The following is a 12,108-nucleotide window of genomic DNA, read 5'->3' on the forward strand; positions in this document are numbered from 1 at the left end:
CTTTGTATTTCATAGGACTGTTATAAGTCCAATAGAAAATGAGTCTTATTTTTAAAAAACTGAAATGTTTTACAAAGCCTAGCATTCTCATATAGAGTCCTTTCAATTCTCCCCACTTTCCCAAGAGGCTATGAACGCTTCACACCATGAACTAGGAGAGGGGGTAGAGCCCTTTCTGATGAAATACGTCAACAAAGACAGAGTCTTAGCCTGCTTGCTCTCTGGACAGGATCTCGGACTACAAGGTCTTCAATCCTGGTATAAATGAAGGAAGTGAGGACAGTTCAACTGGCACTCTCATAACAAGAGTTGTGAAACACCTTCCAAAGAGACTATAGCAGTAGATGAGGGAAGGGAGTGCTACAGTGTGGTAGTACAGGGGGAATGATCGGCTACAGCAGTGAAAAATGTGGTACCTATTGGTGTGCTCTCGGGGTTCTTGTACATGTAGCATAGATGACCTTTACAGTGGCCCTCTCACCTTCCCACCTGCATTAGGTGTTCTTTTTTTTTTTAATTTATGTTTATTTATTTATTTATTGTTTGAACTTATTTATTCTATGTGTTTATTTTTTTGGCTGCACTGGGTCTTCATTGCTGTGCACGGGCTTTCTCTAGTTGGCGGCTAGCGGGGGCTACTCTTGGTTGCGGTGTGCGGGCGTCTCATCGCGGTGGCGTCTATTGTTGCGGAGCATGCGCTCTAGGCGCGTGGGCTTCGGTAGTTGCGGCTCACGGGCTCTAGAATGCAGGCTCAGTAGTTGTGGCACATGGGCTTAGTTGCTCCACGGCATGTGGGATCTTCGCAGACCAGGGCTCGAACCCGTGTCCCCCGCATTGCATTGGCAGGTGGATTCTTAACCACTGCGCCACCAGGGAAGCCCTATTCTGTATACTTTTAAAATATTTTTTAAAATTTTACTTCTGAATCCACAGAGTTAAAATTCTTTTATTATTAAACCAAATAATATTTCTCTTTTAAAGGAGTCCTTTCTACCAAGTACCTGTATGTAAAGGTAAGACCGTGAACTGTGGGCTCTATGTAGACCGATCCATTTGATGTCAGAAGAGGTATAAAATACACTTTCACAGTTGGATTTCCTCTCCTGTGCTCTGCCACCAACATGAAAACAGCATACCCAGAGTAGCCTGGGTTTCAGTACAAGGCATGTGGAACAGACCCAAACCGTTTTTGCATCCTGATGCCAAACTCCAACTGACTCATAAGCCCATGAGTGAGGAAAGCAAATGTCTGTTGTTATAAAGCACTGAGATTTTCGAGGTTCTTATACAGTATCACGGTGGCAATAGGTAACTGACACATTAAAGGTGTTCTGTGTGATATTGATTAGACTATACATTTGGGGGGCATAATTTTATATCACAATAAAAATGTATAAGAAATATAACCATCTCGGGTTTCCCTGATAGCGCAGTGGTTAAGAATCCGCCTGCCAATGCAGGGGACACGGGTGCCAGCCCTGGTCCGGGAAGATCCCCCATGCCGCGGAGCAACTAAGCCCATGTGCCACAACTACTGAGCCTGCGCTCTAGAGCCCGCGAGCCACAACTACTGAGCCCATGCACCGAAGCCCACGCGCCTAGAGCCCGTGCTCCACCACAAGAGAAGCCACCGCAATGAGAAGCCCGTGCACCGCAACGAAGAGTAGCCCCCGCTCGCCGCAACTAGAGAAAGGCTGCACGCAGCGATGAAGACCCAACACAGCCAAAAATAAAATAAATAAAAGTAAAAAAAAAAAAAAAGAAAAGAAATATAACCATTTCAACATATAAATGTATTTATTCAAATTAAATTCAGTGCAATTTACATGTGGAACTAAGCAATTTTCTTTATACATTTAGGCATATTCCATTTATACCTACAGACAGATAAACTTTTTGCACAAGTAGGAAAACTTAAAATATATTTTGAATAGATTTGTACAAACTGTTGAATACTTTAAAATTAGTAATTGAAAGTTCCCACCCTCATTTGGAGGTAGAATGGGAACTTAACTTTCCAGTTACTGGTCTGAAAAAGAAAATAACTTGCTATAATTTTGAATGTTATATAGTATAAGCACTATAAAAATATCACTGTCATGATAGCATAGGAACACTCTAAATGTAGACCTTATGGTAGAAATTGCTAGCTGTTCACCAAAACTCATTTCTTCTTCATCCTGGAAAGCACAGCTAAACTATTCCTAGTCAGTGGAAAGTGATGTGGGCCACACCTAGGCCTAGCCCATAAAAGCCTCCCAACATGTGCTCCTCCATGCTTTTCGTCCCTTCCAGTTGACTATGATGATGAATCCAAGGTTCCATGTTTTAAAGAAAGCAGAGTCACAGTCAACCTGGGTCCCTGCTCAACGTTTCTTGAGCAAGAAATAGACTGGTATTGTGTTTGCTATCTGTTCACTGTATCATGCAAAACAATAGTAAAAGAAACAATGCCAAATAGTTATCTACCTCCCTAAAATTGAACCTCTATAGTTTTTATGTTTTCATGAACTACTTGCATTCTTATGACAAGTATTATGAGTTGAAAATACGTCAGCCACAAGTAGCATGAGTTTCACATAGGTTGTTAACTTCACTAGAAATTGAAGTAAAAACATAATAAATTATATTCTCTTCATAGCTATGTAAATAAAAGATGTTTTAATCATGTACAACCTAATGCTTAAAATTAAAATTAGGTTTTCTAACTAGAAAGACCCAATCAAGAAATTTCTTAGTTAATGACACACAAAAGTTGGTAATGTGACCTAAAATTCTCTTACCATCTGTGCCATGAAGAACAGTAATCTGTTGGACTGAAGATGATGAAGCAAACTTGACAGGAACTTTGCCCAACTTCTGTGTACTGAGGTCTGGAATATCATGTCCACGATCTTCAGCATTAACAAAAATCTCAGATGAAAACATGGTTTTTCCTGGACTCTCTGTTGTTATCTGAGTGACTGCATCAGATGATAATTTTCCAGAGAAGGGAGAAAACGGGGTCTTAATCTCCTTTGGTGATCTGAACAAAAAAGAGAAAGCACACAGCAGGTCATATCCTTGGCTTATCAAATACTGTAATTTCTTTCCAAATGTGGCTTCAATATTTTTTGGAGACACATCCAACTCAAATGGTTAAGTTATTTCTGCAGTACCCTTTGCTTTTTTACATACTTATTACAGGGTGATCATGCATGAGTTTACTTTTACTTATTTTAAAATCTACTTTTATTTTGGATTTAGAATGCTATTATATAAGGAAAGGGTACTTTTCAGTTGAAGTGGAAAGATATCCATTAAAAAATAATTACTGGAAGTCCACTATAAATTAGGGGACTATGCTAAACGCATAGAGTGTACAAAAATAAAAAAGAAACAGAGCCTTTCCTCAAAAAGTTTATATGTCAGTGGGGGAACCAGAGGTTTTTAAGGTTGTAATTATGTATATAGATTATAAAGAATCCATATTAAAACATAATGGAGTAAATAAATGAGTGTATAAATAAATAAATAATAGGAGGGAGGGAGAAGACAAATCTTGCCAACAGAAGAATTCCATATGTAGGTAACCTCCCCCCCGCCCCCCCCCGGCATCCATCTCCTCCCCAAGGAGGTGGAGGTGAAGCTTAATCTTCCCCTTAAGTCCAGTCCTGGGCTGGCCTTAATGATTGAATTCCAGAGACAGTATAAAATGGGAGAAAAAGTAACTTTACAGTGGAGAAACCAAGCAAACACCATGTTATGCAAGTGATGATGTTTCACATCACCAGTGATGTCACGGAGACACTACATACTCTCTGTTATGATGTGATGAGACGGTTACTTCGCTTCTGCGGTATTCTTTGTCAAAACCTATAACTCCAGTCGAATCATGAGAAAAACATCAGCCAAACCCAGACTGAGAACAATTCTACAAAATATCAGACAAATATTCCTCAAGACTGTCAAAATCATGAAAAACAAGGAAGGAATGAGGAACTGTCATAGACCAGAGAAGACTAAGGAGACATGACAACTAACTAAGTGGAATGTGATATACTGGATTGGGTCCTAGAACAGAAAAAGGTCATTAACAGGAAAACTGGTGAAATCCAAAAAAAGTCTTAAGTTTAGTTAATAGTAATGTATAAATGTTGGCTTTTTAATTTTGAAAAATATACTATGGTAGTATAAGATGTTAGCAATAGGAAAAACTGGGAGAGAGGTAAAGGGAACTCTGTTTGTATCTTTTCTGCAGATTTGAAATTATTTGAAAATGAAAAAGGTCATTTTTAAAAAATGGAGTAATACTGTATTGTATTATATCACAGAAGAAGAAGACCTTTTAAAAGGTCTTTTAAATCTCTACCCTCTATATACTATTCACTAATTAAAAGGACAATTATGAGAAAAGAAAATAGGCCCATCTCCCTTATGTATACAGAAGCAAAAATCATACACAAAATGTTAGACAATCAAATGTAGAGTGTGTGAGTGAGTGAATGTGTGTGTGTGTGTGTGTGTGTGTGTGTGTGTGTGTGAATTCCTACCAAGTTGTTTTACTCCAGAAATGCAAGGTGAGTTAACATTCAAATATCAATAAATGTCATGCACCACATCCATAAAATAAAGGAGAAAATGTATATGATCATATCAGTATAGTCAGATAAAGCATTTGATAAAATTCAATAATTATGTATGATTAAAAACTCATAGCAAAGGGAAACTACAAAAAACTTTAGAGCCACCATCCTATTTATAGTGAAATGTGGAGAACGTCCACTGTAAGATTAGGAACAAAATAAGAATGCCAACTCTTACCTTTTCTATTCAACCTATTAGTAAAAGTATTAAATGGCATTAGCAGTAAGGCAGGAAAAAGAAATCAGAAATATAAGGCTAAGAAAGGAAGAAATCATACTGTCACTTTCCATAGTTGATATAATTAAGGATACAGAAAATCCAAAACCATCTACAGATAACTTATTAGAATATCAGTTAGTTTTTAGAAGAGTTGCCAGATAAGAGACCAAACATTAAAAAATTCCACTAACATTTTTCTGTGTCTGAAAAGTTATAAAATTAAAAACTAAAAAATATGCCATCTACATTATCATCAAAACATCATATACCTAATAATAAGTGTAATAAAAAATGTAAGAACCCTATTAGAATAGAAAACTATTGATATATCATAGAGAGAAATTAAAGGTGATCTAAATAGGATTTCTGCTTTGAGGCAGGATGTATAGGCATACCTCACTTTATTGCACTTCACTTTATTGTATTGTACCTTGCAGATAATGCTTTTTTTTTTTTTTTTTTACAAATTGAAGGTTTGTGGCAACCCTGTGTCAAGCAGCTCTACTGGTGGTGCCATTTTTCCAACAGCATTTGCTCACTTCGTGTCTCTATGTCATGTTTTGGTAAGTCTCACAATATTTCAAACTTTTTCACTATTATACTTGTTACATGATCTGTGATCAGTGATCTTTGATGTTACTATTGCAAAAAGATTACAGCTTGCTGAAGGCTCAGATGATGGGTAGCATTCTTAAAGTCTACTTTCAAATTAAGATATGTACTTTTTTTAGACATAATGCTATTGCACACTTAATAGACTACAGTATAGCATAAACATAACTTTTACATGCACTGGGAAACCAAACAACTCGTGTGACTTGCTTTCCTATGATATTCTCCTTATTGTGGTGTCTGGGACCAAAGCCATATCTCCATAATAATATGCCTGCACTAGGTAGGCACAGGCCATCACTCCTGCTGCAACGAGCAAACAAACTTGAATAAAAGATCATCGAGCTAAGGAAGCAATCAAGAAACAATATCAACTAATATGCTAGAGAGGGACATTTAGAGATTTGGAGCAGGGGTTTGGTGTAGGGAGACATACTCCACTGGAAAAGAGAAATCACCATATCTTTTGATGAACTCATTTGCTGGCATGATGGAGTGAAATCTAGCAGAATGTCAAGCCGATTTCCCCCACAGGACATTTCCTTAGTGTCAGGGTGGTATAGGATGATGGGGGACTGAGCCAAGAAAGCAGAGTGAAATTTCCTGCACAGTCATGGCACTAACAAACCAAATCCCGCTAGATAAAGGGGCCTGTGACAATCATTAGGTCTCCTCTTCAAGACATTTGCCAGTTTTTGAACCTATATAAAGCAGGAAGCTAAATACCTAATGCCTGAGGGAGAGAACTTTCCAAAGTGAGGAATTAGAGACCTACCAGACTCACAGTAAAAACCCAGAAGTGCCATCCCCAAGAAGGGGGCTGAGTCAGAAAAAGTGAAGTCATCTGCAATGTTTCAGTGTTTATGAGACAAATTTTCACTGAGAAAGTGTAACGGCAACAAATACATAGCTGGTCTCTCCTTACATTTGCCATACTCTGAAGCTGTGAGAACTGAGAGCCTAAAGAGCTGAATTCAAACATCTGAAAGACTGAAGTCAATAACTGACTGTATTTATTGAAGAATCAAAGACCTGTCAGGCTCACAGCAAAAATCCAGGGAGGCCACAAATTAGGAAAAATCATAGGTAGGATGAGACAACTAAAGCTCCAACCCAGTTCTGACCTAGTAAAATTCCTGAAATGACTGAAATGATCAGCCACTCTGATTCACAGAGAAAAGGGTAAATCTTCTCTGGTGCAAAGTAATAGCATCTTCAGTCTCTATGAATTTTTTATTCACCACGTCCAGCACACAATCAAAAATTATGAAATTCCTGAAGCAGGAAAAAGTGACTAAAACTTAAGACAAAAAAAAAAAAAAAAAAAAAAAAACCAAGAAAAATTGATTTAGAGGGAATTCAGATTCTGGAGTTAGCACAGAACTTTAAAATGACTATATTGAGAGTAAAAGATGGGGGTTAATAGATTAAAATATGGAGAATCTCAACAGAAAATTGGAATCAATTTTAAAAAATCAAATACAGATAAATGAAAAATAAGAAAACTGATCCCCAGCAGACCTTAGGGAATACTAGAAGAAATTTTTTTGGGCTGAAGTAAAATGGCCCAACATAGAACAGAGCTGGGCTCTCGGTCCCATATTGAACTCGACTTGGAAGAGGCGAGTCCGGTCTCAAAACGGAGGTAAAACCGCCGCCCGGTCGCCCCCAGCCCGACTCCGGCCGCCGCCGCCGCCGGGGGGAGGAGGGCCATGATCCAAAGGAACCAGAACAGTTGAGAAAACTGTTTATTGGTGGTCTGAGCTTTGAAACTACAGACGATAGCTTAAGAGAACATTTTGAGAAATGGGGCACACTTACAGATTGTGTGGTGATGAGAGACCCCCAGACAAACCGTTCCAGGGGCTTTGGTTTTGTGACTTACTCTTGGGTTGAAGAGGTGGATGCAGCAATGTGTGCTCGACCACACAAGGTTGATGGGCGTGTAGTGGAACCAAAGAGAGCTGTTTCTAGAGAGGATTCTGTAAAGCCTGGTGCCCGTCTAACAGTGAAGAAAATTTTTGTTGGTGGTATTAAAGAAGATACAGAAGAATGTAATTCGAGAGACTACTTTGAAAAGTATGGCAAGATTGAAACCATAGGAGTTATGGAAGACAGGCAGAGTGGAAAAAAGAGAGGATTTGCTTTTGTAACTTTTGATGATCATGATACAGTTGATAAAATTGTTGTTCAGAGATACCACACTATTAATGGGCATAATTGTAAGTGAAAAAGGCCCTTTCTAAACAAGAAATGCAATCTGCTGGATCACAGAGAGGTCGTGGAGGTGGATCTGGCAACTTTATGGGTCGTGGAGGAAACTTTGGAGGTGGTGGAGGTAACTTTGGCCGTGGTGGAAACTTTGGTGGAAGAGGAGGCTATGGTGGTGGAGGTGGTGGCAGCAGAGGTAGTTATGGAGGAGGTGATGGTGGATAAAACGGATTTGGAGGCGACGGTGGTAACGATGGTGGTGGTCCTGGTTACAGTAGTAGAGGAGGCTATGGTGGTGGTGGACCAGGATATGGAAACCAAGATGGTGGATATGGTGGCGGTGGTGGAGGATATGATGCTTACAATGAAGGAGGAAATTTTGGAGGTAACTATGGTGGTGGTGGTGGGAGCTATAATGATTTTGGAAATTATAGTGGACAACAGCAATCAAATTATGGACCCATGAAGGGGGGCAGTTTTGGTGGAAGAAGCTCGGGAAGTCCCTATGGTGGTGGTTATGGATCTGGTGGTGGAAGTGGTGGATATGGTAGCAGAAGGTTCTCAAAACTCAGAAGAAAAGGGCTACAGTTCTTAGCAGGAGAGAGAGCGAGGAGTTGTCAGGAAAGCTGCAGGTTACTTTGAGACAGTCGTCCCAAATGCATTAGAGGAACTGTAAAAACCTGCCGCAGAAGGAACGATGATCCATAGTCAGAAAAGTTACTGCAGCTTAAACAGGAAACCCTTCTTGTTCAGGACTGTCCTAGCCACAGTTTGCAAAAAGTGCAGCTATTGATTCATGCAACGGAGGGTCAATTAGATGTACATTCCTGAGGTCTTTTATCTGTTGTAGCTTTGTCTTTTTCTTTTCATTACATCAGGTATATTGCCCTGTAAATTGTGGTAGTGGTACCAGGAATAAAAAATTAAGGAATTTTAAACTTTTCAATATTTGTGTAGTTCAGTTTTTCTACATTTTAGTACAGAAACTTTAACAAAATGCAGTTTTGAAGGTGTTTCCTTGTGAGTTAACAAGTAAAGAAGATCATTGTTCATTAATATTTTGTATGAATTTTGCTAAAGTTAACTGTAAAGAAACACCTGCTGACTTGCAGTTTAAGGGGATCTATTCTCCCCATTTCCAAACCATGAAATGAATGGGCTCTGACATGTGGAGAGAATAGATATTTGTATGTTTGCAATGTGTGTTTTAGATAATAGAATTGGGTATTTAAATTAGCATATTTGTGAATTTAATAGCTTTAAGATTTACTTCAAATGAAAAATCTCAGAATTCAAAAAAAAAAAAACAAAAGAACAGAGCTGGGAGCGCGATTGGCGCTGCCTGCGGGGGAGGAGCGCCGCCGCCGCCGCGAGCTGGGAGCTCGATTGGCGCTCCCTGCGGGGGAGGAGCGCCGCCGCCGCCGCCGCCGCGAGCTGGGAGCTCGACTGGCGCTCCCTGCGGGGGAGGAGCGCCGCCGTCGCCGCCGCGAGCCGGGGGCTCGATTGTCGCTGCCTGCGGGGGAGGAGCGCCGCCGCCGCGAGCTGGGAGCTCGCTTGGCACTGCCTGCGGGGGAGGAGCGCCGCCGCCGCCGCCGCCGCCGCGAGCTGGATTGGCGCTGCCTGCGGGGGAGGAGCGCCGCCGCGGCCGCCGCCGCGAGCTGGGAGCTCGTTTGGCGCTGCCTGCGGGGGAGGAGCGCCGCCGCCGCCGCCGCCGCGAGCTGGGAGCTCCATTGGCGCTGCCTGCGGGGGAGGAGCGCCGCCGCCGCCGCCGCCGCCGCGAGCTGGGAGCTCGACTGGCGCTGCCTGTGGGGGAGGAGCGCCGCCGCCGTCGCCGCCGCGAGCTGGGAGCTCGCTTGGCGCTGCCTGCGGGGGAGGAGCGCCGCCGCCGCGAGCTGGGAGCTCGCTTGGCACTGCCTGCGGGGGAGGAGCGCCGCCGCCGCCGCCGCCGCCGCGAGCTGGATTGGCGCTGCCTGCGGGGGAGGAGCGCCGCCGCCGCCGCCGCCGCGAGCTGGGAGCTCGTTTGGCGCTGCCTGCGGGGGAGGAGCGCCGCCGCCGCCGCCGCGAACTGGGAGCTCGATTGGCGCTGCCCTGCGGGGGAGGAGCGCCGCCGCCGCCGCCGCCGCCACGAGCTGGGAGCTCGATTGGCGCTGCCTGCGGGGGAGGAGCGCCGCCGCCGCGAGCTGGGAGCTCGATTGGCGCTGCCTGCGTGGGAGGAGCGCCGCCGCCGTCGCCGCCGCGAGCTGGGAGCTCGGTTGGCGCTGCCTGCGGGGGAGGAGCGCCGCCGCCGCGAGCTGGGAGCTCGATTGGCGCTGCCTGCGTGGGAGGAGCGCCGCCGCCGTCGCCGCCGCGAGCTGGGAGCTCGGTTGGCGCTGCCTGCGTGGGAGGAGCGCCGCCGCCGTCGCCGCCGCGAGCTGGGAGCTCGATTGGCGCTCCCTGCGGGGGAGGAGCGCCGCCGTCGCCGCCGCGAGCCGGGAGCTCGATTGTCGCTGCCTGCGGGGGAGGAGCGCCGCCGCCGCCGCCGCCGCGAGCTGGATTGGCGCTGCTTGCGGGGGAGGAGCGCCGCCGCCGCCGCCGCCGCCGCCGCGAGCTGGGAGCTCGATTGGCGCTGCCTGCGTGGGAGGAGCGCCGCCGCCGCGAGCTGGGAGCTCGATTGGCGCTGCCTGCGTGGGAGGAGCGCCGCCGCCGTCGCCGCCGCGAGCTGGGAGCTCGATTGGCGCTGCCTGCGGGGGAGGAGCGCCGCCGCGGCCGCGAGCTGGGAGCTCGATTGGCGCTGCCTGCGTGGGAGGAGCGCCGCCGCCGTCGCCGCCGCGAGCTGGGAGCTCGATTGGCGCTGCCTGCGTGGGAGGAGCGCCGCCGCCGTCGCCGCCGCGAGCTGGGAGCTCGATTGGCGCTGCCTGCGTGGGAGGAGCGCCGCCGCCGTCGCCGCCGCGAGCTGGGAGCTCGATTGGCGCTGCCTGCGTGGGAGGAGCGCCGCCGCCGTCGCCGCCGCGAGCTGGGAGCTCGATTGGCGCTGCCTGCGTGGGAGGAGCGCCGCCGCCGCCGCCGCCCCCGCCGTCGCAGTCGTCGTGAGTGAAGAAGCGCCTCGGTGACGCCTGGTGAGGGCCCTCGCCGACGCCTGGGCTTACCTGCCGCCCGGCCAGCTCCGCTCGTTTCCCGTCCCCCGCGGCCCGGCGCGGGGCAGGCCTGCCAGGGCCATGGAGGACGAGGTGGTCCGCATTGCCAAGAAGATGGACAAGATGGTGCAGAAGAAAAACGCGGTGAGCGCGGCGGGCGGCGCGGGCCGGAGGGAGGCCGGGCGGCGGGCGGGGGCCAGTCGGCCTGAGGGGGCTCCCGGCCCGCGGTGAGCGCGGCGGGTGCTGCGAGACGGCGGCGAGGCCCGCGCTCTGGGGAGGGGTTCCTGGGGAGGGGGGAGCTTCGTGTCCCGCGGCCGCGTCCCGGGCAGGGGTTCTGGGGGGCGTCCTGTCCCGCAGCTGCGTCCCGGGCAGGGGTCTGGGGGGCGTCCTGTCCCGCAGCTGCGTCCCGGGCAGGGGTTCTGGGGGGCGTCCTGTCCCGCGGCCGCGTCCCGGGGAGGGGGTCCTGGGGGGGTCCCGGGGAGGGCGTCCGGTCCCGCGGCCACCGGCGCTGGGATCCGCCCTGGGCGCCCGAGGCCCCTCGTGATTAGCGCAGCCCGGTAAACTCTATGGAGGCATCCTCCTCATTATTTTAAACGTGACGGTGGTAAAGCCTCGCTGGTTTAGCTGAAGAGTGCAGAGAGCCCTCCCTGTTTGAAAGAATTGGTTCTCTTTCCCGGGCTCATTGGCCAGCAGCGAGAAAACAACATCAAACAGAGGTTTGTGATCAGTTTTAGACATGAAACTGTTCAAGCAAAACGTGAATTTCCTGGATCTTATTTTTGAGGAAGGCTGAACATTCCCTTGATTGTCTCAACTCCCCTGCATGTTTGCTTAGCAATTAAAAAAGGTGAACTACGCCAGTGTACTTGGCAAGTTGCTAAACTTTTTGGAAAAAGTGGATCTTGTTAGGCCGCGGAGTGCGGGGAGCTGTGTTTAAGGCATTGCCGCCGACGAGGCTGTGCTGCCGGCTGGATTTGGACACATGTCGTTGCTGGTCCTCTCAGTGGTTTACAGTTGCTACCGGTGGCGTTTTCTGTTACTGATAACGTGTGCACGTGAACGTGGTCTCTTGCGGTTTGTATGAGGTGCTCCAGTTTCTGCATTTCTTTCCACCTGTGTGGGCCACTCTCAGTCCCTTGCTTCCGAGTCGTCTGTATTTTCAGCTAAACTTCTGAAATTCTAAGTCCAACGAATGTGAAGGAGAGAAGGGCTGCTCTGATTTGCACAGCACTTTGGAGTTACAAAGCGTTTGTGCAGAATTCTTTGGGGACTCACGACAGCTGTGTTGCATTCATTTTACAGAATAAGAAACTGAGTCAGACCAAGC

General features: G+C 47.1%; 1 protein-coding gene and 1 pseudogene across 13 annotated transcripts in view; both read left to right on the forward strand.

The window, feature by feature from the left end:
- Positions 1-12,108, forward strand: part of LOC309621775 (uncharacterized protein) — a 243,846-nt gene that overhangs the window by 48,717 nt on the left and 183,021 nt on the right. The window contains exon 1 of one of the 12 annotated variants that reach the window (XM_082409117.1): positions 10,648-10,925. The exons of the other annotated variants lie outside the window; for them this stretch is intronic. Within the exon in view, the coding sequence (XP_082265243.1) occupies positions 10,863-10,925 (63 nt within the window). The 5' untranslated portion in view covers positions 10,648-10,862. Of the gene's footprint in view, positions 1-10,647; positions 10,926-12,108 lie in introns of those variants that run through there. 12 annotated transcript variants of the gene reach the window in all.
- LOC309621778 (heterogeneous nuclear ribonucleoprotein A3 pseudogene) lies at positions 7,076-8,310 on the forward strand (annotated as a pseudogene). The gene has a single exon. The product of its transcript is annotated as a heterogeneous nuclear ribonucleoprotein A3 pseudogene (transcript).

Source organism: Balaenoptera borealis (assembly GCF_965194805.1).
Source record: "Balaenoptera borealis genome assembly, contig: HAP1_SCAFFOLD_981, whole genome shotgun sequence".
Classification (NCBI taxonomy): domain Eukaryota; kingdom Metazoa; phylum Chordata; class Mammalia; order Artiodactyla; family Balaenopteridae; genus Balaenoptera; species Balaenoptera borealis.